The following is a 27,111-nucleotide window of genomic DNA, read 5'->3' as shown; positions in this document are numbered from 1 at the left end:
CGTGATTGCAGATACCCTTCCCAAAGCACAATGTAAAGGAAACGTATGGTGAGGGATTGCACTTGCGGCGCTGGGCTCCCGGGGGATTACCACCCACACAACCCGGCACCAGCTGAGCATCACCCGGTGATACGGCCAACGAGGTTTATAAAGCACGTAATAGCCAGAGCAAAGGCCACTGTGGCTGACCTGCAGCTACGTTTTGATCCTCAAAGAATTTTATAATCCAGAGGTCTTAAAATCACCTTTAATGCATACTTTCTTCCTACCACTGAGGGCTAAGCTCTCTGCGAAGGCATGCAGAAGGGAGTCTTGGCTGAGATGAAGGAGGAAGGTAAAGAAAACCACTAAAAAAGTCCCATCATTGAGCTATTCCACGGCCAGCTAGTGGTTCGTCTCATCACTTTTATCAACAGATAGCTCCATTTACAAGAGTATTTTAAACTGCTCCTCTGTTTAATTCTTATTTATTATCCGCACTGTGCTAGCCACTTTCCAAAATGCAGAAGGCAGCTGCCACCTTCTCAGAAGAGCTTATAAAATCCAGAAACCAAATAGATAAAGGGAGAGAAGAAAATGATGGAGCCAGTAAGCTGAGAGAACAGATGATAAACGTGCTGGGTTTTTGTTATTTATTTTACATGACAAACCTTCTTATTTGTCCCAGATATTTTCTCCTGTTTTGTCCCTTACAATATTTTACACTAAAACTATTCCCAAGGAACTCCTCTTTGTTGTAATGCAAACAAACAGCTATTCGGCCTTTTTGATTAATACAAGCCACTTTTCTTTTAGGGATGCTTGCTTCATTTCCACACACATGAACACATGAAACACTGATCATTTGTCAAATCTGCGGAATATCTTCCACATCTTCCTTCCATAAATCATAATTTGTATTTATCGCCTGTACTGAGATAAACTAGACTTTTACAAGACAATATGCAACATCCACGCACCAAGCTAACTGCCCAGGGACCCAGGTCCAAAAATCTTCCCAGCAAATCAAGAGCTCGCAGCCGATGTACCTGGCTCAGCAGCACCTGCAGAGGAGAGGAATAACGGTTATTGCTAAAAAGAACAAAAATCCTTGTGACTGCAGAGCAAATGTAAGAGGACCTCAGGATCATTACGCGACTTTGAACAAACGGATGGTCTGAACGAAAAAGCTGGAAGACAAGCCCTGCCTGCTGAAAACTTTCACCCCACTGAACAGCGTCACCAATGGGTTGCTGCCCCTCCTGATAATGCTCTCCTTCGTGAAGTTTCTGCAGACACTTACAGGCATTTTCCTAGGCATGCAGTTATCCTCAGTCTCCACATCATTGCTCCACTTGTTCTCTCTGCTAATTTTTCTCTCAAGCGCAGTGGTTCTTATGCAGCATAGCTCTGCTAGATGGAAGCAGCCCCTATGGATTTCAAATATTCTCATCATACCACCTGCCTTTCCCCAATAAAGCGGGAACACGATTGTATCTGCAGGAAGGATTCAAAGGTGAGCAAAAGGCCCAGCCTCCCATTACTCAAAACAGCTCAGAAACAGAAAAAGAGGCTTTGCTTTCCTTGGCAAATCGATGAGAGAGACTTAAGAGGGAAGCAAAAGGTCACATTAGTCGTTAATAAAAATCTCATTAAAACAGAGTCTGACAACGATAATGAGGTGGTAGTTTACTGGCTTATACCTACCCTGGTGTGAAATATTAACAGACTTTCAGTTCTTAATCTCCTTAACAGATGTAAGATATTGGAATGCAACGTTTAATCCTCAGTTTAAATTGAGTAACATCCCTCAGTATGGGTCTCAGCGAAAGAGACTCGTTGATTTAGCTCCCCAATTCCATCCCTTTCTCAGTGTTTTTCCACACTGCATAGTCAAATTAAATTATTTTTCATGTTTAATATTGAAGAATAACTAAATTACTTGGCTCATGTCTCATACTATGGACGACTGATACTAGATACTGAAGTTGTGCAGAGAAATTCCAGCAGAAAAACGTGTTACAAGGGAGAGCGTGTTTCACCTCTGAATATTGGAGCTGAGATCTCAAGACAGGTCGTAAGAGAAAGGATTTTGTTCATCCTGCCCTAGCTGGCACCAGCCTATTCAATAAACTTACTACAGAACTTGGCACGATTAACAACGTGCTTTAAAGATGCCCAGCACAAGAGTAACAGGGGCAGCTGTGTGAGATTAAAGCAGTAATAGAAACCAGGGTATGGTAGAAGCTGGGGCAGCTGAAACAACAGACAGGAACATGTTAGGCGCTGGGTGCTTACGCAGACATGGGAGGCATACAAATTTGACAATGCTGTTATTATCTGACCTTCAGAAAAAACCCAAGTAAATCCACAAACTCTGTCATAGCTGGGGAAAAAAAAAGGATGATAATTGAAAAGGATTTCCAGGTGAAGATGCAAAACCACATCTCAACACTGCCAGCATCCCACAAGAACCTTTAACCAAATCAAATTGTGTCTTATTTTAAAAGCTCCATTTCATTATTTTCAAAACCAAAAGAAGCCATCAATCTCTCTCTCAGGTTTTTATATTCCCACTTCCCAAATGGATTTGCACAATAACCTGAAGCCAAAACTGACACAAATTCTAGAGACTTGGATGAGGATGTGAGGAGCCTATGCACGATTTACGAACTTTTAGTGAAATTACAAAATTGCTACACTGTGCCACTATATGCACACAGCACTGCATCGCATCCCTCCCTGACATTTGTCCATCATTATTCCTAAACAGAAGACAGGGAAGCTAATTATGTCCACACATGCAAGTTAGAGATTAACCAGGACAAAAGAGGATGATTTAGAAGTAACAGTCCACATTTTAGCAGGAATCTCCTAACAAATGCAAGATGGTAGAAGGGGACTGCAGCAGTGGTCTCCCCAGGGCTTTCTGCGGAATAAGTGCTGCTCTTGTCTATGTGCACTGGAGATCGCATGGCAGGAGGTACCTCCACAAGGATCAAGCATCTGCTACTCATGCTCGTTCAGGCTGCGCGTATGCTAACTTCTCCTTGATGACTTCTCTCTCCTCTGCACCAGGAAGCCACCTGTGTCCAATCTGCCCCATGCACAGCAAGAATTCAAAACGGAAAGCAACTTCTTGAAGTCAATAAAAGACCATTTACAAAGGACCGTCTCCCTGTCCTTGACAAATCCAAGCTTTGCATGGCTGGCATCGTGCCCCTGGCACTCAAATACATTCTTTCCCCAGGGGCACATCTAAAATGAGAAAACAGAACCAACCTTTGTTAGGCTACAGCAGCGTAGTCTAAGTGCTCCCAAGGGGTCAAAGCAAAAAGACACTCAAAAGGGGTCTGAAATGCACTTCCTTCCCTCTCTTCATCAGTTGGTTTCTGATTCAAAGTACCTCAAACCTGTTAACAAGCAATCTTATTCCACTATACAATTAATATGCTTTAATTATAAGAATAATTACATTGCCCTAGCTCATTTTTGCTCCAGGAAGGAAAGCAGGTTCCTTTGCCAGGTGACCTCTCAATTCCACTGCAAGGTTAAGCTACCTGCAGAGCCCTCTGGTGCCAAATAATTCACTGGAAAGCAGCAAAGTTGGTGCTAGAATAGAAGCCTGCCTTCCCCCATTGCAGTGACAGAGATAAACCATACATCTGATTATCCAACTGATCTCTCAAGGCTTGGGAGGCTAAGGGAAATTAAGAATTGGTCTTACAGAGACTGATGGTGCTGTCAGTCAGAAAACAAGCTGGTAGCTAACAGAGGGAAGGTGAGTCTTCTCACATTTAGTGAAAGAAATCACATATCCTTGTACAAGTGACTGGAACCTTCCTCCTTTAAACAGAAAGACTTCTGCTGTCTGGTAGAGAAGAAACCACAGCTACTTTGACAAGGGTTTATATTTCTGTCAATACAAACTCCTGGGGAGGAGAGGGCAAGAGCAGATGACAATTTTAACATGTGCCTTGCCATAAAATATTATTTGAAATGAGGTGTTATGTTTCTCCTAGATTTACTTCTCCTTTATACATATGAATTTTGTCTAGTCTGAGCAAATGCTTATGACCAGAACTCTACATTCCTTCCAGGCATGGTCTTCAGAGACTTGTTTCTATGTTCTTGCAGCAAAATTTCAGGATCACATTAAAGGGAACACTTTCCAGGCTGTACCAGACAGATAAAAAAGCCATTTCCAAACTATTTACATTGCAGTAACTTCCACTTGCTGAAAACAGAGAGAAGATGAAGTCTCTGCCTGACAGAGCTGGCGTGTAAGAGGAGATACTACAGGAGAAAACAACAAAGATGTGCTACTCTGTGAAGAAGTCTTGCTACTTCAGAGCAAAAGAGGAGGCAGCAGAGCCTGATACTGTTGAAGCTGGAAATGGACTATAACAGGAAGCTTTGCTCAACAGAGGGTGAAGGTATGGGGGAAGAAAAGCACTTTGTCTTCATCTGCACAGGTCTAGCAAACATGCAATCAGCTCTAATTAATCCTGAAGGAGCCCACATAATTTAAGTACCCAAATGCCATCTGCTCGATAGCGCAGCACTCAGCAGGCAGGGAGAGACATGCACAAACACACCGTGTCAGCTGTGGCCGAGCCCCCTGCCCCGGCCGCTCACCTGCAGGACGATGGGGAGCTGCTCCGGGGGGTTGCGGTTCTCCACACCCATGGTCAGCCACACCTGGAAAGCCGTCAGCTGCTCCGCAAAGAAGGGACTGTGCTGTTGGAGCAAGAATAGGAATGCAAGGTTGGTTTTAAAAAAAACCAAAAACCAAAAAACAACAAAACGTGAAACAACTAGTTTTGGCACCTATGGATTTGCAATTTATTGTTTCCAAAAACGATTCTTTTTAATTGGCAAACGTTTGTTTGGGGTTTTTTTAATGTATAAAAATTGTCCAAAGACTGACCAGATACAATTCCCTTTAAATATGCTGGCATTCTCTAGTGTAAGTGTTTGAAAAAAGGAGAAGGAAAGAGTAGAGAAACAGGAAAAGATATCACAAAAGGTCTTAGGGAAATCTGGTTAATCTTTTCCACATGAGAAGCAGATAGAACAGAGTGGGTTTATCTGCTCTGCAGGGGTAGTTTCACTCCTGTAGCAGCACAGAGCGCTACCTCTGCCCAGTCCACAGTGAATACAATCCAGCAACAACAAAAAAATACGTCCATCCACATCTCGGTCTTCCCTGGCTGCCATAAACCCCTCCTACAAACAGGTGGCCATTCAGATGTGCTGGTTTGGGCTGTAAGAAGGCTGCCTCCTATTTATCAGTTTTTTAATTCAAGCCTTTTATTTAGCTATCCATCACTTCTGACACCTATAACACAGTAAAAGGACTTCATATAGGCAAACAAAAATCAGAAAATTTACTTAAGATATTGAATCCACTAATTTAATTAGAGATATCCTGGTAGCGTGGGTAAATGAGCATGAAAACAACATGCAGAGTGCTACAGTATTTAATAGACTTTACACTAGTGCCCTAATAAAGATATGAGGGGTGGGGTGAACTCCCATCAGCTAACACCTGTCAGGTGTACTTTGGTACTTAGTACTTAAGACAGTACAATCATATGTTGTTTTACAAAATGCATCTGAATGGCATTCAGTAAATATAAAGGATACTAGCTTGTGGCATCTCTAGACATAAAGGGATCTGGTTCAGGGGACAGCAAATACAAGTAGAGAAAATACCACATACTTTGAAGAACATACGACGTAACTACGGTCTTACTCTTAACAAGATGTGATTGTTCAGGGGTGCACCACACTGGCTGATGAAATAGGAAGTTTACCTGGTGAGATCTGACATTCTGCAGCACATTTTAAGTCCCTGGAGCCTGCTCAAGTGTGCAGAGCATCTCTCATCTCCTAACACCAATGGTGATTGGTCAGAAATGTGATACTTATTCCCCAAAGCGCTCTACTCTGCAGTGCGCACTCGGACAGTCCTTGGGCACATCAGCATCCCCCGCCAGCACAGCAGCGCTGGAAGAAACATTCCTTTTGCCATCTATCACACCAAGTTCGTGATACAAGCTAGGTATGAGAAAGTACTGACCAAAGCACACAGCAGCTTCCAGTTAGAAATCTACAGCGAAATAGAAATCAGGGGGGAAGGAGGCAGGGAGGAGATGGGAGGAGGGAGAGTAAACCAACACAAACCCTCCAGAAGCCCAATCGCTCCCCTGCCATCCCCGGTACGAGCGCTGTGAGCCCGCAGGCCCTTCTCCATCAGGTTACCATATTTTCCAGGTCTGACTAGGAAAGAACACCTAGAGAATAAGCAGAAGTCAGGCATACGTGGTTTATAATGAGCTGCTGAAACAAAACAGCCCTGAAGAGATTATAAATTGCTTTATCCAGGGCCAGACTGGACTCTAAACCCGCAGCAGCCAACGTGGCCGGTGAATGGATGGCAGCAGGTAATCCTGTGACTCACCCGGGCATTTGACATCCCAGACACTGATTGCTGCTTCTGCCAGCCTAGTTATGAAACAGGCTGACTAACCTCAATAACACAACACCCCTTCCCCCTGCCTTGCGTCGAATGACAATTTCTCCCAGGATTACTGCTGGCCAGCAGCAGCTAACCTTCTCTGATATACGATGCTTCTTGCCGGGCGTAAATCAAGAGGTTTGAGGGCAAAACGTTGATTAGAATACAAGGAATAGATCAGAGGTGTGCAACTGCCTGTCTGCTCCAACCATTTGTCACACTGTAGAGCTAAGCCCCTTCCACTCCCTCCCAAACGAACAGCCAAGTTTCGTACTCCTTCTGTGGTGCCTCACAGAGAGACGTTCAACAGGTTAATATCTGTCCCCTCTCTGCAGAACAGGCACAAACCTACGCGGTATTAATCACACTGGATTTTAAATGAAAGCAGAAGGAAGAGCTCAGAAGAGGGCTTGTTCCTTCCTTTACGTCTAGTGCCCGGGCTAGCTTGGAAACTCGCAGCATTCAGGCTGCAAGCTGCACATTGATAGCTCTACCTACCTCAAGTTCTAGTCAAAATACACAAGAAATTACATTTATCAGGCTTAAAAACCTGCTTGTAAATTGCTTCCACCCTATATTGAATCAATCGCTAGTTGAGAATAACCACTTTTCTTTGCTGATCTCTTGTCTAATCCCTAGCGAGTGTTTGCCTCCTTCCACCCCTGAAACACACAGAAATTTGCTAAATTTCAACTCACTTGACAGTGAGTGCCCAGATGAGACTGGGCACTAATATAAAAGCACTCACTGACATTGTTAGAGACCCAAAATAAAAATTTACATAAGCTAGGAAAGGAAAAATCATATTTGTTTAAATTTTAAAATACAGCACATACAGTGGGGGAAAAAAGGGGCGGGAGCATAAAAGCCTCAGGGCATCTTTAGCAACCCCCACCCTCGCTGAAGTCCACAGCTCCCCTCCTGTACTCAGGTCTTCGGAGACAACCTGCAACGCACCCAGAAAACCTTTTGGAAGTTTGGTAACATAAATAAAATGCAAGAACGTTACTGTAAAATTAGAGAAAACATCACGGTGGAATAGGTAACTGAGGTTGTACCGTAATTATTAAAGTTTTCCATTCATGAAATGTCAAAGGAATATCGAGAAAAATCTTTTCTGATTAGAGGAATTTAAGCCAAATATAGTATTAAAAATTTTACTTTTCTGCTCTCTGAGATTAACTAAAGTAGGAAAAAACCCCCAGTGACTCTTATTAAAGATACTATGCTTAAGAAAACGCTTTGGACATATGCTCAACCTTTATTTGATTTTCAGATAAACATAACTCCACTAAGAGATAATTTTTGCGTTAAAGCCTTTCATTTCAAAAATCATGCTGGCATGTTGGGATTTTTTTTGTAACAATACTGTTAGTCAAGACTGAGTGCTCTGAAATTTTAAGAGTCAGGTCTCAGGCATCATTGCTACTGGTAGGAGTTTCCTCCTCACCAACAAGTGTGGGCCGAATCAGACATGCATCAGAATCACGCAATGGTGAAGAACTTAAAGGAATAGATTTAAAATCAGCTTTAAGTGAGGTGAGTAGACATTTACAATTTTCAGAAAATATAATCCCTTAAACTGCAACAATTCAAGATTCAACAAGCAAAAGTGATGCACTGAACTGAGGTTTCAAATAATGGGTTAAAACCGGGCACACAACATTTTGAGATATTATCCAACTTACCCTAAAGGCAGTTCCTTCCTCTATAATTGTAGGTAACTGGGAAAGGCAAATATCAACTGCAAGGTCCCACGCTTGCCTAGAGAAAAAGGTGAAAGAGGAAAGAGAAGTCATTACAAGTGATCCATAAGTAATATCAAGGTAACATTAAATTCTGATCATACAAGTATCTGGACAAAGCAGTGTTGTCTGCTTAATATTAGAAATGCTTAATTGTAGGTAACTGGGAAAGGCAAATATCAACTGCAAGGTCCCACGCTTGCCTAGAGAAAAAGGTGAAAGAGGAAAGAGAAGTCATTACAAGTGATCCATAAGTAATATCAAGGTAACATTATTTAAAAAGCTTTAAAATTCCCTTTTTTTTTTTTTTTTTAAAAGACAGATGTAACATATGAAAACTATTCCGAGAAAGAGTGAGAAGGTCTACTCCAGCATCACATCAGGCTGCCCAACAAAATGTGAGCAAGGTAAAAAGATCCCTAGCTGAAGTTCACAGAAACCGCTCCTCTCTGTAACACAGAAAGAAGCCAGAGTGAATGGAAGCCTTATTATGTACCTGTCCTCGTGCAAAAATGGATGACCTTTTTTTTTTTTAACTAGAAAAATGAACTCAATCCTGGATTAGCTCCAACCCATAATCCTTCAGCACACACCTCTACATGCATCCAAAACCTCGCTTGCTTTGTATTCAAGTCACATCAGCTCAGGAAGATGCAGTCCTGCTGACAAGCCCTCCAACTCACAATTTACGGATACACCTGCACCACCACACGAATTCTCCTTTTCCGCATCCTCGACACAGAAACTGTGTCACTGCACATATCGCTGAGAAAAGTAACTCAGCCTCCATTCATCTAATTCCGAGTTGGGTTTTGCGTGGCAACCTTGTTTACAAAGACTGGTTCTACATGACTCACCCTAAGGATGGAGGGACATGCACTAAACTAGAAGAAGAGAAAATATTTAAAGACTCCAGTTTTTACACTTATCTACTATACTATTTAAAGGCTAAAGTATTGTGACTTACAATATTTTAGTGTTACAGTTAGAACAGCACGTAAATTACGTACAGTGGCCAAGGAACCTGTTGTGGCTGATTCAGTGCAAACGGAATGTGCTAACAGTCTGCTTCAAAATGCTCACAAACTAAAAGAGGACCAAACTAAAATAAATGCATTTGGTCTCCAAAGTTCCTAAAACACCTCTAAAAAAGTGAAACAGTTACTTTTCACCCCAGAAACAATTATCCCTACTCTATCCATAGACATTCCATGCACTTTTCATTTTAACATACGAATTTATGCACTCTGAAAGGCTAGTGAGTTAAATCACCACCCGCTGGGCTTCTTACACAAAAGAAACTAATTTACTCTCCATGCACATTTGCTCTTCCATGGCTTGTGGCCATCATGTGTTAACATCGATAGGCTAAGCAATTTTTCTTCTCCTAGGAACATTTGCAGACGTAACGCCATAGGTGATAATCAATACAGTGTATTTTAGTTACCTGCTCTAATAAGTTCTTAAATCGCCCTGTTTTGAGTCAAACAAAGCCTTCCATTAGAACAACTGCCGAGCGAAATCTATCCCATTAGCCTAACTGGCAGCTGTTCTCAACCGAAAACAATCTCTCCAATTAGATGGAAAAATAAACTATAAGGCTCTTGCATTTTTTCTATGGATTCAAGAGATGCAGCTTGTTTTAGTTGCCCCAGACCTTGTGCCTCTGCTTCACAGCATTCACCTTCCACTTGACAATATGCTGCCAATATAATTAAGAGGTAATCAAGAGATAATCAAAGCACGGGCAACAAATGCTTCCCCCATGCTCAATAAAGACCCATGCTGGTGACAAAATGTTTACACAGAGCTGATGAGAGAGATATTTATTCTTGGTTGAGGCAGAGGCAAAGTCAATTAGTACAAATATAAAGATAATTTTACTTCAAGCAAAGAATGAATACTTCCGACTTTCAGGTTTCTTGGAGGAATGGGCAATACTACCTAAAGAAATTCTCTCAAACATTAGAAAATGTCAATACATAGTGCCTTTGAGATAAGTTTTACTACACAGGAGAAAAATGGTTTAGAGATCAGAGACAACTAGTCTTATTTTGGCTGCCTTTAAAAGGATTCTGCATAGGTCGTTATACTGCAGAGGCACAGAGCTAAGATGCTGAGCTCCTCAAGGTCATTTTAGGTAAGAAGCACTAATACCACTACAAAAATGTCCAAAGCAGCCCTGGCAAGGTCAAATCTCAAAGGTTTTAAGTGTTATCAGAAAGAACAAACGAAAATTTAAAAAGATATTTTAGTAGATTAAAACAAAACCTCTTTTTACGCTTCTAAAAACAGGCCATTAAAAATCAATGTAGCCACATAGCCAATGTTACTCAGTCTTTTAAAAGAGTAACCACCAATATAAAATCTTAACATTACTGCTATCATGATCTAGAGAGCTGCTGATTAACGTCAACTGTGTAAGAGACTCTAATCAATTCAAATACTTAAAATGATTCTCCAGCCTGTCCAAACCTGCTCAACACACTTTTTCTTCTCTGTCTCTGCAGGAAACAGAAAACCTCCCCACTCAACCAGACACGTGAGCAAACAAGTTTTGCCTGAAGTTAACATCACACTACTTCTAACTACTAGAACAGCTACATGCCACTTGCGAGACTTTAGGTCGCACAACTCATGAGTGAGTTGTCAGATAGCTAACTCAGTGCATTGGCAAAATAGGTGATGGCATTAAACAGGCATCACAATAATTAAAAGATTCAAAACAAGCCACAAAGGAATGGTAAAGAACTAACGCCACGGAGTACGTGAAGAGAAACAGAAGGGGAAAAATACTTGTTACAGTCATGGTGAAAAGTGGCTGCTGGTGGTGGGGAGGAGGAGCAGTGATTGACTGTTTTAATATGCCAAAGGGAACTAGAAAGGTGGGCAATCTGTAGATATGCTCTGTAAGCTAATATTACACTTTAGCACACAAACAAGAGATAAATTAGGGAGCAGCAGGGGAACAAAGATGGATGGTGTTGCATCCTAGAAATGATTTATGAAAGCCAACCCAAGAGATCACCACCTCTCTTCCTTTCTTTGTGGCCTTTCTTTGCAGAGACTGCTGTTTGCAAAGTGGAAGTTTGGAAGATTTGTTTTCACTACAGTAGGTACAAAAAGAGCTGGGTAATACCTCAGCATTGTTCCTTCCTTATTGCGCTCTTCCAATAACCCCCGGACCCCTTGCTGCGACAAGACGACACTATGATGCATCCACCGGGTGATAACCTACCAAAATATCGCAGTGTTTCAACTTCACTACATTATGCTACTAAAGAATGTGTTAATGAGGTTTTTTAATACTATGTTGTCCTAATCGCTCTGTATGTACAACAAATTGATAGAGCACTTGCCTAAGAAGAGAGGACAACTCCTCTTTGTACACCCCTGTTAAGTTAGAAGCTATCGTACACTTAATGTAAGGTTTTATACACATTCTTGTTATATCTCCCCCAAAAGGGCAATAAAAACAAGCAATCCCACACAGCAACTGATTTGACCAAGTCCAAAGGATTTCCATCATACACCACCCATCAGGAGGTGGCCATTTCTATGTGGTCTAAAAGCAGCGTGTATGAGGCAGTAACTCGAGAGAACCTGGAAAGAGGCACCACAGGAGGCGAAGCTCGAGTTACCCATCAGTGGGACCACCAGCCCTCAAACCACAAGTTCAAAAGTTTTTTTTTTTATGCAATCAACCACGCAGCATGGCTATACTTACTTTTATGCTTGTTCGAGACCTGGCAACTTTAATAGTGTCGCTTCACAAAAAAGGCAAAAGCCTTTTACAGTGCTCCACGCTATGCCGCGAAGCAATCGCATTAAAGAAAGGGGTCAAACTCACAGACTTTCAACTATGTTAGGATGGGGGACTGCTTAGGTTCAACTACTGAGAAAACATACTTCCTCTCATGCACCTCCCATATGTATTTCAGAATAAATGTATATTAAATCCTCTCCTTAGTTGGAAGATTGACTCAGTTAAAAAACAGGCAAGAAAGTGCTTTTGTTTATCCCAAACAAGCAAAGCAATGCAGCATGCCAACAGAAACCGTCTGCAAAGAAAACAAGCCAACAATGCCCTGCATCTGTCTGCACTGATCAATCGGTTCAACAAAGTACTCAACATACAAGATGCAAGGCATCATCCTGGGAAAGGATAGAGTATTTCAGAATACATGAAAATTAAAAATGAAAAGGCATTGCTCCTCCATAATTCTACAATAAAAATTAAACAGGGAAAGAGCTCCCCTGAATTCCATCATTAACTCTCTTCTCCTGTGACAGAAATACTCATACATTTGTCTTTATATTTTAGTTTCAATTTTTCTTAGCCCTTCAGCACAAAGTCCCTATTCACATGCCTCCCAGACTCCATCTATCTCCCCCCCTCAGTTTAATACCAGTTTCATTACAGTAGGACTGTTTAAACTTTTAATAATTTAATGTGAACTCATCCAGCTGCCTTTACTTTGTTTCCCGGAGGTGCTGCAAAGTTTGGACTTTTAAGCAAAGAACAGAAGGCCGAGAGTTCCAGCTTTGCTCAATGACCGTTTTATTGTGCAAATCTGTGAAATGTTTGGTAATGGAAGCCCACAGTAGTACTTCAACAGCATAAATGAAACATGGTTACAGTGATGTGCGTTAGTCTTTCTTCACCCACATATACTACATTAGCTGACAGATCATGAAGGCAGATTTTCTTACACTCAAATTTTCTGGGCTGAGTCAATGTCTAATGCTTTTAATTCTCATGTCACATTTTTTATAACATATTATTGATGTCTTTTAACATTCTCTCTTCTTCTGGGAATAGTTTGTATTATATTGCACCGCACATAATATTAGTGAAAATGAGTATTTCTTACTGGGACAGTCATGCTGAGGAGCAACTAAAGAGAAATTGAAGCCATCTGTAGTCTTGGGGCTCAGGCACCAGGGTATCTACTTGTTTTGAATTGTATTTCTGGAACCGTTAAATAGTTCAGACTTTATCAAGTACGTTGGACAAGATTTTTCTTGAGTTTTTTTTTTTTTCTGCAAGTACAATTCAACTACATAACCTGTTTGATTGAATTTTCAGATTTCAGCCTGAATTCACCTGCTTCACAGTGACACTGTGAATTCCCTAAGCCTGCTTTAGGGGAGACAGCTAGGAAGCTTCTCAGACACAGCTATTTTTAAAAAAATATTTATTGCTGTGAATATTCGGTTCAACTATGAAATCCTCCTTTCTTCTACCAATGCATTCCCCTGCTCTAGCCACAACTTGAAGCACATGCTTTGCTGCTTTTGTCCTACGTTTCTCTCCATTAAACTATTTGTAGTCGTTAATAAACCTGGTTAAATCAACGGTGTAATCTGAATGAATCTAATCCTTCAAATATCAAACAATTCCAAATACCCTTTCAAACAATCACTTTTTTCTTGCTGACATACTAAGTCTTTCTGTGTAGCTAAATGAGACTCATTTCTTGGAGAAATCGGTGAGCAGACCTGCATCCATTCTGCAACGCTCCCGCAACGTTCAAAGACTCCAGCTCCTCTCTTACCTGTAATTGGGTTGCTATATTACGGTTTTCTTTTCAGCTAGAATTTCAAGCTTATTTTATTTGCAGTATGTTATGACTTTCTTTCAACTAGAATTTCATGGTCGGTGTATACACTAGTGCAGTATTTCTATTACGGACAAATCATAGCTCTCCCAAAGCATAATTAAGGTACTTCATTTTTAATATATGACCTATGTTAGGAAATATTTCCAAACACACTATTAGGTCTTTTCAAAGGCCATGAATATAACTTGCTGCCAACAGCAGTAATGTATAAACCATAATCCATCACAACAGAGATCAAGATGCTGACAGAGCATCAGGCCTCCTATTCTTACTGCACAATAGACAGAACGACTCTCAATGTTGAATAGCACAGCCAGGCAATCAATATATATTAATATTAATACTTATATTATAGTATTGCCTGCAGCAGCCAAGAAGCTACAGTGCGAGGCACCATAAAAATACAAACAAACAGCCCATGCCCAGAAGGGTTTACAGCTAAGCAGGTAAAACAGAGAAAGCCAATAAAAGAAAGACAGACACGAAGGAATGAAATGTGTCTGAGCCTACAAACAGGGCAGGGTCACAGAGATCAGCTCTCCCGATTCCTAAATATGGTGCCCTTCTTGGTGAAATAAAAAGATTGACAGCTTGTGGGTCAAATTTTCCCTCAAAAAATAAGTTTTCACTTTTCCTCAGTTGTTCAGGTAAAAAGGATAATTAACAGAACAGGTAACAGCAGTCTCCCAAATGAATTGCCTAGAACAACAATTTAATAGGTCAAAATTTTATAAAGCTGTTTTCAAAAGGACTAAACCAAAAGGAACAGATGCTCATATCTCCAGCAGCCTCAGTGCTTCTATTACAACCGTGCCAGACCCTCAAATCATGAGACATTTGAGTGCGACTTAGGGAAAATTATTAAACAAGCACAGACAAAGGGAAGCAAAAAAGATAAAGAGCAAATGGTTCAGATTTAGTGTCTGAAAAGGGGCAGTCATAACTATTCAGGGGGTAAACTGATGCTTAAGTCAAGTGCAAGGAACATTTCGCAGCATCTGCCCACCCCTCCGGCACGCTCACAGCCAGCTGCACGCTGCCAGCCTCGCTCAGCCCCTCTATGGCTTCAGCAACTCAGCGTCACCAGGCGCGGCAAAGCTCTGTCGTCCAGCTACAGACAGCAAAGCGGAAAGCAGGAACATCATGGTCTGACCTCAGGAGCCCATCTGCATCAGCGAGGCAGGAGCTCTTTCTGCTCTTTCCCCTCTCGCTGACTGCGAGATGCTCCTGGTAAGAGAGTCACAAGGCCAGTGCAGAGCACCACGAGCGCAAAGTCGTGGCTGCTGCTGCAATGAGGAGGGAGATCAGGGCAGTGTATGCGAAGTTCAGAAGAGATGGTGTGTAACATTGCTACCGTCAGTGAAACAGTGAGATTTACTTATAGCTTTTCTGCAAAAGATGGTGCGAAAAATGTACTAACGTACAACAGTAGTTTGCTTCTCCAGTTAGCCTTCTGCTGGGATATTATATAGAATTATATCTGTATGTAGATCCCATTTTTAGTCACTATCTCAGCTGTGAATGTGCAGAACAGCTTGTGTCCACAACAGCAGAAAAACATGGTAATCTTATATTACCTTTGTGAACAGAGGAGCAAAGCCTAGGAAGCCAGATGAGCACCCAGAGGATAATGGAAGAGAGGAGAATGTATGCATACGTTTACTGGAGAAGCTAAAACATCACACCACCACTTAGGCTGCAAGTAATAAACCAAAACCTGAGTCAGGAACGCACACCTGGTACACACAGGATCAGGGTTACATGGGAACAGTGAAAGGTGTGAGGCCCTAACACAAACAACCCAACTAAACAGCCCAAAAAGCACAGAGGGGAGGAGGAGGAGGACGAGGCGTTGGAAGTCCCTTCAAGTCTGAAGTCAGATCCTTGAGGAGCACTGGCTGATACACACCAGAGCCACTCTTTGCATTCATTATGCATTTATAACACTGTAGGAGAGAACCCTGGAGGTTCTTGCCCATCACTGGCAGATCAAACCACTGCTGATGCCACGGCAGCCAGGACTCGCTCCCCAAAACATTGTCTGACATGCTGGGTATGAAAAATCTGTGAAAAGTCTCAATAAAACAGCAATCAGCAAAAACTGGCTATATCATCCACGATGTAACAATGCAGATGTAGATTCAATGTGATCATTGAATCATGTTGTTTGAAGTTTCCATTCTTTTCAACATTCCTTTGGCCCACTCTCCCTGCCCTCCAGCCACATTACCTAGTTTATCCAAACAGTAAAATGGGTTTGGAGGTTTCAGATCAGGGCTCCGTTAGAAAATTCTTGAATGAAAGGCGATAGATAAGTGCAGATGATTATTTTTAGAAAATATTTAAACGAGCCCTAAATTAGTTTCTAAATCTGTCCTTACTAAAAGTTCATAATAATGAACTGAGCCGCCTCTGACAAAAGTGGAATTTTCCCCTTTGCTAGATTTGCTTCAAACTGCATATTTTTTGGAGGACACTGAATAAAGTATGTCAAGGGATTCTCTGCTCACTTGCTGTCTACTTTGCTAGTGTTTGGGATTCACAAGGAAAAAAGCCCTGCGTGTGACTCTTCTTAAGGAGTTTCTTCTGGTAAATGCTAAAAAGCAGCAACAGTGCCCTTATCCTGTGGTATGGTCTGAGGGACTTCACAAAGGTATTTACAGCACCATTTTGCACCAGGAGAACTACAACACAAGCAAAGAAAAGATTGTGTTTCTAGGATCCATCATGCTACCAAGCAGGACTATGAGAGATACAGAATGGGATCCAGGTCTTCCTAGTTCCATTCCTGTGGTTCAGCACGTGGATGGCAACACCAACTCCAAGTCATACTCCCACAGGAAACCACAAATAAAGGCTTTTAATACGCTGGCAATAAGAATGAATTATATTCCCATAAGGAACCAGAAATACAGGTTTTTAATATGCTGGCAATAAGGAAGCTATAAATAACTCAAGAAATTTACTGTTTTAATTTCAAAATTTCTGCAAAAAACGTGTCCCACTCATTATGTCCCTCACGTGACATAATGATAAAACAACTCACCATATTTACAAATGACTGAAACAATTTTCCTCAGAAGTTGCTAATCCAAAGCACTTAAGAACATTGTTTGCCATGTACAAACACACAGTACATTTAGCGAGGCTGCCCAATTGCTAATAATTCCATCCAAAGCCTCCCCTATGGCCTCCGTGCTTTTCAATAATTAAAGCAACTTTGTATTACCAGCAAATGCCTCCTCAATGACCGCTTAGCACCAGCAAATGCTATCAGGGCTCTCTGCTGTTAGCTTGCCTCTGTTTCTTAGAGAAAGCGTGACATATAATTTGAACTCACCGATGCTGCTATCAGTTGTACACTGATCATCATCACTTCATACCTCCTCTACATTTGTTTTCCTCCACAATTTTATGGAGGAAACTTATCAAAAGGATTTTGAAAATGCAGGCAAATTAAGCCCACTCAGCTACGTTTACCTGCCATTTTATTAGCCTTTTAGCAAGTTACCCAGCTATCATTTTCTCCTACAGAATGACGTTAGCTTGACTGTACCAGTTTGTACTTAGCCAAATTTTGTACTGTTCTATTCTTAATCACACTGAATAAAAAAGTGAAAGCAAGTATTTTTGTTATTACTGTTATTATTATTATTATTATTTACGGGACATTTGTTTGATAGTCAAAACCACATTTAAGAGCTTTTCGATAACTGTGCCACCTCCATTTCCATTAATCACCTTAAAAGCAACAGTAAGGGTAGATGAACTCTGCAGCAAAAAGTTTCTTCTATTTCAACAATGCAAGTTAAGAATTTTTTCCCTCAGGCCCTCAGCTCTCCCCACTCCTCACAATCACAGGTGACTAGCTTTACTTTGTGAAAATAAAGGTGGCAGATGCCCAACTTCTTTTCTATTTGGACTGAAAGATTACATGGCTGAACTGAAGCTTCCGTATTACAGAATTACGTTATAATTATGTATGCACAGAAAAGAAATACATTTGGAGATGAGTATTATGCTGCCAGATGCTGTTTCATTTTTGATCCACTGAATCAGTAAAGCACTGTGTAGATTTAAGTAGTAACAATCTTTCATGACTACAGTGCCGGAAAACTCCCTAAGGCATCAGCACACAGCCTTTGCAGCGAGGGTAACCTGTTGGCTGTGACTTACCACATCGCATGCATGTACGTTGGAGGTAGACGAGGGCTGCTGACAGGGGTACAGTTGTAAGATCTCATAATTCTTTCTGCCAGGAGAAAGTTACGAAATAAACTGGCCACAAGCAGGTCTTGCCTGAAGAGCTTCTGGAAAAGATCTGCCGAGAGATTGCATGAATTACTAGATGCATATCTTTGTAACTTGAGTACCTCGGGTAATATGCAAAAATCATTTAAAACATAAAAACATGTTAATGTGTTATTCCAGGAACAAGGAATTGACAACAGTTTTGCAGTGACATGATATGACAACTATTAAATGGAAACCTGCCCTCTGAGTTCCCTTAAAACATCGCAGTCGCTCTCCATTAACAGAATTAAATACTTTCTACCTCAGGTTGGTTTTTGCCTTTTCTGGATAAAATGCTTCTTTTGGTGTTTCACTTAAACTCAGCCTCCCTAAGTTTTTGGAAATTACTGAGGGAGAAAAGGACCTGTGTGTACTATTTCAAGAACTATATACACCTGTTAACTGGCAGTTTGATGTGCTTATGAGAAGCCAAAATGAATCCTAAAAGACAGCAAATGCACCATCTTCTATAGAGGCAAAGAAGAATTTATGCTGTACCGAGCAACAGAAAGAGCACAGTTGGAAAACTGTGTACAGATTTGGCCACCCATGCTCCGAAGTACGAATTCAGAGCAGAACAGAGGTAGAGAAATGGGATGAAGTTAGTCATGGGAAACACAGACTGTCTTACCAGCAAAGAGGAAAAACCCCTTTATTTATGATACTAACAAAGGCTGGAAGAAAATAGATTGCTCTTTACAAATACAGTCAGAAAGAAAATTATTTAAACTAAAGCAATCATTTTAGCAACAGAAAAAAACCCTTCTGGTTTCTAAAGATCAGGTTGCTGAAATACTTCTGGTAAAAAAAGAGCGAATGTAAAAAAATTAACTAGCCTTAAGATCCAGTCTGATCCGTTCTTTCAATATCAGGCTTTAATTTTCTCCCTATTTCAGTGTCTCATTTATCTTACTCTTCATCCTTCTACTTTGAATAAGCAATGCTCACTTCTGATGAAAACTTGATTCACCTCCCCAAGTTTACCTCTAGGCAAGACGTTCCATGCAATGGTGTCTGTGATAGCAGTGAAGATCCAATTCAGCTCTCCCAGGGGAGTTCTCCTGTCATTCAGTCTTCCAGGAATCCTACAAGTGGCAGGGGGGGGAAAAAGGTACGTTTCCTATTAAAAAACATATTTTTGAGATACACACACATGCACGCGTCTAAGCCTCAATCAAGGTTCACAAAAGACAGTATTTCCAGAACCTTAATTCTTAACCAAGAATTAATGTTGCTGGACAAACTTTCCTCATCCAAAAATCTATTACGTTTGAATTTGCTTGCAAGATTAATTGCCAGACAAAGGATGATAAACAAGGAACTGTTTATAGATAACTGAGCTAAACATCTGGGAAGATATCACAGAGATGATGTTGATTTCTGAGATGCAATGGATATGCCTTTTTCTTCAAAAGTGCCACCCTGCTTCATTTTATCCGTTATTCACTTCTTGCTGAAATATTTAATAATAAATACAATTTATGTTACAAACTGTATCCTCACAATCCATAACGTCCCTGTGTAAGAACTTTTGAGTGATCGTATTCCAGAAAAAAACCCCCAATTATTATTTTTTAAACAGTCAGAAAGCTCAGAACAGTTAGAAAACACTGTCCTTTTGTTAAAAATTGTCTGACAGTAATGCATGTACGTCACAGCTCCCTGTTGCTGCAAAGTACTGCCTGTTCATAAAGAAATGCAACCCAGTAAGATTCACCCTACCGTTCCAGCTAGACTATCATTTAAGTCAAGATATTTACGTATTTAAAAGACGTGTAGATGAGGCACTTAGGGACATGGTTTAGTGGGCATGGTGGTGTTGGGTCGACGGTTGGACTCGATGATCTTAGAGGTCTTTTCCAACCTCAATGGTTCTATGATTCTATGTTCTATGATTCTAAGATCAGAGCATGCATGCGCCTGCTACAGATGGTGCGGCTGCTCGTTTCTGAGGGGCATGTTTGCCGTTTCTTATGCAGGCAGACAGTTTTTCACCCAGTAGGTTCTTCGAAAACTTGAATTCATTAATTTGGTGCTTATCTCTCTACAGATTTGTTGCATCGCCACCAGTACCGCATGCAGGTGCAAATACAGTGTCTTGCTAAAACAGTTATTGAGCATAATTGGCAGCTTTTCGTTCAAACAGGAGACATTTTCTGCAATTAAGAACTTTCCAATTAATACGCTGGCATTTATGGAAATCAGTAACTTGAATGCCAGTTCCTTAACCTAATTTAAGATTAACATAGTGCCCCACAGACACTCAACAACAAAAGACACGTTCTTTCTAAATTCTATAAATCAGGCATTACTAAATCCAGAGTGAAAAACGTCACTCTGAAAAGCACCTTCTAACGAAGAAACCAAAATGCTGCTGAACGCTGCATTCTGGAGCCCTCCTACTGCAAAGTCACAGCACAAATGGAGGCACCACATTTTACCCCTCACTGGCTACAGGCAAGATTTGATGCTTGTCTAGGGAAAAGTATTTACTTAATCTGGGTTTCAGCGTAGTGGTAGTCTACCCGTGCTGCGTGTGATCACTTCATAATCTTACCCATTTGTGCCATGACAGCACCTACATGCCTAAAAAGTATAAAATAATAAACCAAAATTATTTTTTTTTTATTGTGTTCTTTCCCCTCCTCAAAGAGAACGAATTCCTTTCCCCTAAAGAGTCAGGGGACTGGCAGCGCAGCGTGCGAGGGAAGCAAACAGCAGGCACTGTCACTGCTGCTGCAAGCTGTTCTGCGACCCACAGCATCTCGTGGTCTTTCTCCATCTGGTCAATACGCGTATCTATCCGGCCTGCAACCGGGAACGTAGTTTCAACCCTAAGAATATCAAAATCCTGTCAGCAATACCTATCAGGAGTCTATTTGTGGTGTAGTAAGGTACTAAAAACGCTGAGGAGTCCAATTGTTAATTTTATTAAATATTTTGAAGTAGAAAAAAGTGGCACTAATCAATATCGGGGTGGCAGCTTTCCAAATAGCGATCTACTCTTGTCCCTGCTCATACGCAGGATACGCAGTGAAAGTGAGCAAAGGGTTTTGGTTTTTTTTTTTTTTTTTTTTTTTAATTTTAAGATTATATTTTAGATAAGAGAAAATAAATCATGCAAAAACCTGAAATATTCACACAGACATCCCCTTCCTCAAACAAAGCAAAAGCAGAGGGCCAACGAATGATTCTACTGGGGATAATCCAGCTGCATGTTACATGAGCATTTAATAAATAAACTCTTTTGAGTGCACTCCCTTAAAGCCAGAGGGTTATTATCGTATCCACAAGTAGTGTGGGACTGAAGTAACATTTTGGTTTGTCACAGTGAAGGCCTTTCTGTGACTATACCCGTGCACAAACACACACGTTACGTGTGTGTATGTTTTGGCTATAAGACAACTTGCATTTAATAGAAGATTCTAAGAAAACCTGAGTCGTTAAACCTCTCTTCAAAAATCACTGGCATCAGTACACAGGTCCCTTAGATCTTGGATTCTGATGTTTTACAGCAGTATGCTCACTATGTTTTTAACAGCGGTATCTATAGATAAAAGGAACTCTCTGCTGTAAAATTTCCATGTGGCACGAAGATTCATCAAGTAGTAAAAAACAGAAACAAAAACCTACCCCCTCCAAAGAAACACCAGTTTACTTCGGAAAGCCCTAAGCATTTAGGGATGGTAATGGACAGGCAACCGAGCACGGATCCCTATCACAAGAAAGTACCACAGCAGCACGTCTTGTACAAGGGAGCGAGCAGTGGACAGAGAGGTGATTTTGCCTTGTATTGCCGAGACTGATACTAGAATGTTTTGCCTAGTATTCACATTTTGCCATTCATTTAAACTGCTTAAAAACAGGACATACAAAATAGAGAAGGTGCAGAAAAATCTTAGAAGAAAAAGAAAAGATAGTGAATGAATGTCATACAGTGAGAAATTTAAGGAGGTCATTCTATCTACATTACCAAGGAACAACTTGAACATTGTGGATAAACACCTGCAAGAGAGAAAAATCTTGGTGCCAACAAATACTTTACACAAGTGGAGAAAGAAAGAAGAGCACGGGATCATTAAAAGAAAGGGAAGCAATTCAATCTTCATCTTTCAAGGCATACACACTTCAGAGGAGCACGAGTTATTTGGCTCTGCTGAGGAGTAACCCGGTGAAATTCTGTAGCCTGACATACGCAGAAGGTCAGAGAAGACAAACTAACGGTCTCCTCTGGGCTTAACACTTATTATTCTAAGCATCAATACACCAGAGACAACGGCCTAACCGAAGCACATTCAGTGAAGGTGGAACAGCAATGTTCCACCAGGAATCTTGCTGTTCCAGCATCCAGGATCTTGCTTCTGTAGACTGAAAAAAAGTCACTCAAATTTATTTCATCCAGGAGCTGAACCAAGATCTCATACTGTATTTGTTCATTTGTAATAAGAGGTGAGGTCCAAAGGAACTACAGGACCAACATGCAACCTGATTTCTGTGATTTAAGAGACCAAATGACAGTCTACTGTGACTCAAAATCAACATACGCACAATGCTACTTAAAGGAAGAAAAGTGGCTGTAAACTGTTCTTCAATCCCTCTCAGCTTCTGCCTCCAAGCTGATCAGCTTTCCTATAGATGCCTTCTAAATGCTTATTTGCTTCTCACAAAAACAAGAAAAAAAAGAAGAAAAAAACCCCCAACAAAAACCCACCGAACCAACCAACAAACCAAGACCAACAGACTTGGTCCTGGGCTGTCTTACTAATACTCAGATACTCAAATACACAAATACAACCTGGCACTCTCAAGCACAGGTTTTTTTCCCCCTTGAGAAAGTATCAGAGATAGGATGGGGAGGTTTCGGAAACATGCACCCAACCCGGTAAGACATCCTACAGATTTAATCCTAACGCACTCTCGCTTCCCTTCTGTAACAAGTTTTCAAATATTAAAAGTATCAAGACAAACTACATGAAGCAAGTGCTTTCTCTATGGCAACTTACTCTTCTGATATGTATAGCAGTATTATTTCCATGCAGGTTCAGATGAAGCACATTCCCTTGTATAAATACAGTTTCTAAACCAGCTAGAAATTAACATCTTATAAAAAATTCCTGTCTGTCTTGATATCAGAGGAAAAATATACATCTCTGAAACAGTGTTTGTTAACTGATCCCCCAGAGCAAGCAGAGGGAACACAAGGCCACACAACTGCTCTTGTGAGGATTTCACATAAATATTTGCATTGCAGAACACCCTCTGCAGCAAAATAGCAGGGTTTCATAAGTCAGAATGTTATTAATTAGAAACCAAAGCGATCCTTGCCGAGATTCTCTAGCAAGCCAAACGCTGAGCTTAAACCATTTGATGGCCACTTTCAAGCCAGTTTTCAGTGGAAATAGAAATAGGGTGTTTCACGGTAGAGTTTGAATCTTTACACCAGATGGAGAGCTCTGCACACCCTTCATACTAAATTCTCTTTATTAAATGCAGATTGTGAGCTGATAAACATCTTACTGATGGTATTAAGCAGGAATGACAGGCTGAAACCCAAAGTTGCTGCTAGCAGCCCAACCTTAGAAACTCCTTGTGACTTGAATAATCCGCTTTCTTGGGGATCAAGGTATGCTTCTTATTTTTTGTATTTAAAGACTTAAAATAACTACTCATTAGTATAGCATAGGTTTTACTTTGGATTTTAAAATCCATTTGGTATTGTTCCACAATATGACTGTCCTTTCTAAGACTGACTGCAAGATTCATAGAAAATACAGCTACCCACAAAGGACTGCAGCCAAGAAGCAGAAATTAATAGGATGTCATTCCCACATCTTATGTGGCATCAGGCGAGTTCATTTTCTTTCTGCCCTCATATATAGTCAGGAAGATACTAATTTTGTACCTAGCTCCAGCACTGTGAAGATTAATGCTTTGAAAACCTACGCATTAGGTGTTAATGGTGAGGGCAGAGAGCGCGTGGGCAATAGCACAAGAATGAAAGGCAATACATTTCCACAACTGCACCAAACCCTACCACAGCTTTCAGATTTTGAACTGGAACTAGAAAGCAGCTATTAGAAAGGAATGGGCAGCAGGGCTGTTCTCTATGCTGCACACAGGAATCAATTAAAGTTGGAACAGTCAGCACTACAAATCGGCAGATGAAAATAAACACAATGTATTTTCTGTTCCTAGATGGGACTACTCAAACTCTCATCCCAGGAACTGGAGGACAGTTTGTAATACTCCAATGACAAGCTGAGTGATCCGAGGACGGGATTTTTAACACAGTATTACTCAATGACAGTTGATCTTAATCATCTTTGAGAATTAAGGTTTAAGCTTCCAAAGGCAACAGAAGAGTGATTCTTAACTCTCAGGTTGCATTTGAATATACTCTGATGATAGGGACAGTGAATCAGCCGACCATCAGTTAAAGACATCAGACAAATTCCATCTCCATGCACTAAAACTCAGAGGTACCAACCTCTGACCCCAGTTAGGAGAGCTGCACCACAGCACTACATTAAAATAACCAACAACATATACTGGAAAGTCACAAGATACAGCAATCTCCTATTTGTTTCTTCACAGAGTTATAAAGATCTATTTGAAATAATCAGTTATGCCTTTTTTTTTTTTTAAACATCATCCATACATCTCTTAAAGAAGCAGAGGTCACTTCACTTTTGTTATTTTTGTAGAGTTCCACTACACACATTTCATTAATGTCATTTTTCAGATAAAATATTTTGGGGTGAGTACATTTCCCTCGTACAACGTCCTCTTTCAAATCCATCCTGTGGCTATAAAATAAAGTTTCTTTTAATTTCTATTTAGGCATGCATCTACATAACCACAACGTCGCAAGGCTCCAGAAAGTACTTTTCCCCATGAGAAATATTGCTATCATCTTGGTATCACTTCTCCTGATGTCTTTCACATTATGCTTTGACAATCAGCGAGAGCCTTTGACAGTAAGGACAAAGCAGACCTCATTTGTAAAAACTATTTTTTCAGGAGGGGAAGAAAAGGAAAAAAGGGCAGGCTGTCTCAGCTGCTCGCTGCAATTTAACATCTCTGGACTCTCAATTGCTTCTTCCGTCAACTTCCCGACAGACGCCTTTACAGAGACCTAAATCACGGCAGTCTATTGTGAAAAGTGAGGACTACAAAATGTCAGGGTCACTAAAGAGCTCGTGCTAGGTGTAACCATCAATGTCCTTGTCAGAAATTTAGCAAAATCCCATGAATCACTTTAATTACAGGGGGAGCGTTTACTTCAATGGATGTCAGCTTTTCCCCTCCGGATGGGCTCCATCATTATCTCTACTTTTGGAATATAAGATATGTAACATTGGGATACGCATTATCAGACTTCAGAAAACAAGATGCTTTGGCATTGATATATACCTGCAAACATTCACAATAATTTTAGGTTGGGGGGGAGGGGGAGTAAGTATATTTCACTTTTCACTCTTTCAGGAAAAAACGGGAGAGAGTATACCACAGAAAATGGTAAAACAGTAACGCAGGCAGGATATATGCTGTTGAAATCTCTTGAACTGGCAAGAGCTGCTTAGACAGGATCAACATAGTTATTAACATGCTCAAAGAGAATATGTCTTCATCACAAAATAATATGAATGATACAGGCGTGCCGTGATTGGGCTCCTGAAACCTTGGCAAACTACTTGAGAAAGACAAAACGTTTCAGGTTCTTAAATTATTTGTTCAGGAGTGCTGTAAGGCTTTGTACACTAGTGTTCAATTCAGTCATCGCTCTGTATAAAGATATGAAAGAAGCGTTGCCATGAAAACCATCCTTTTGAGTACGATCTTCACTTTGTATTTACAATAGGCTTTGCCTACACTAGAGACTGATACCCTGTAACAACGGCGATAAAATTAAATACTCCATTTCAATAAAACCAGATTTATTGCAGAACAGAAACTTTTCAGAATAACATCTTCAAAAGCAAAGTTTTTCCTCAACTCAAGTACTAATGAGTGACGTATTACCAACAGGTAGCGTGGCAGAGCATCCCTGTTATACTGCGGCTAATACTACTTACTAAAACACTTACATTCTGAAATATGCTCTAACGCCTTCTACTGAATTTTCTGGAAGAAAATAAAGGGCCTGAAAGCTGCCGAACCTGGGTCTAAAGGCAAACTAAGAATTATAGTTTTTCCCACTATAAATAAAATAATAAATATAAAAAAATGGGCTGCGCTATTTCAGAATTTGGACTAGCCCATGATCGATTAAATATCTGCAAAGACATCTTAACTTGTGGCAGCTGTGATGACACAGACCTGATACAGAGAGACCACGGTCCTGTCAACATCAGAACTGTCCTCTGCCTTCAACTGCCTTTAGTCGCTTGCTGTCCTGGGTTCGGCTGGGATAGATAGCTCTTGCCAGTTCAACAGCCTGGCACAGGAGAATTTACTAAAAGGGACCGGAGTAGCTGATATTTCCTACTGGGATCACCTGGGAAAAAAGAATTACGATACTAACTAGCTGCTCTCCTTCGCCTGCCCTCCAATTTACCATCCTGAAGGCAACTGATTAGCTAAGTTCTGAGGGCATGCACCAAAGCTATTTGTTATATCACAGTATAATTTCTACATTTTCTCCAATTACATTACTTTTGCTGTGTGATATCTTGGGATTTTATTTTTCCTACTTCGTCTTTAAATTGGCTCCTACTGAACCATTACTCATCAATAATCAATAGACATTAAAACATGAATAATTTCCAGTCTGTGGCATTCAACAATACTTAAAGCGGAAACAAAATTAATTTTAGCCTCAAATTTGTTATTTCTAGTGATTTTTATAAATGGATTTTGTGCTGGTGAATGACAGCCTAGAGATGGGCTCTCTGCTCTCAGAACAGCAACAGCACATGCTGCAGCAAGACTAATTTCTCCCACACTG

At 40.6% G+C, this 27,111-nt stretch overlaps 1 protein-coding gene across 2 annotated transcripts in view; it reads right to left on the bottom strand.

The window, feature by feature from the left end:
* The window catches only part of RPTOR (regulatory associated protein of MTOR complex 1), a 163,370-nt gene that overhangs the window by 65,310 nt on the left and 70,949 nt on the right, over positions 1-27,111 (bottom strand). For both annotated transcript variants that reach the window (XM_009276812.2, XM_009276813.2), the window contains exons 8-12: positions 19,149-19,249; positions 18,048-18,192; positions 8,191-8,266; positions 4,618-4,719; positions 960-1,043 (exon numbers count right to left, since the gene is read on the bottom strand). In XM_009276812.2, coding sequence (XP_009275087.1) covers positions 960-1,043; positions 4,618-4,719; positions 8,191-8,266; positions 18,048-18,192; positions 19,149-19,249 — 508 coding nt within the window. The remainder of the gene's footprint in view (positions 1-959; positions 1,044-4,617; positions 4,720-8,190; positions 8,267-18,047; positions 18,193-19,148; positions 19,250-27,111) is intronic.

This window comes from Aptenodytes forsteri, unplaced genomic scaffold (assembly GCF_000699145.1).
Source record: "Aptenodytes forsteri isolate BGI_AS27 unplaced genomic scaffold, ASM69914v1 Scaffold34, whole genome shotgun sequence".
Lineage (NCBI taxonomy): Eukaryota > Metazoa > Chordata > Aves > Sphenisciformes > Spheniscidae > Aptenodytes > Aptenodytes forsteri.
The sequence above is the reverse complement of the archived record's forward strand: the minus strand, read 5'-3'. Positions and strand labels throughout refer to the sequence as shown.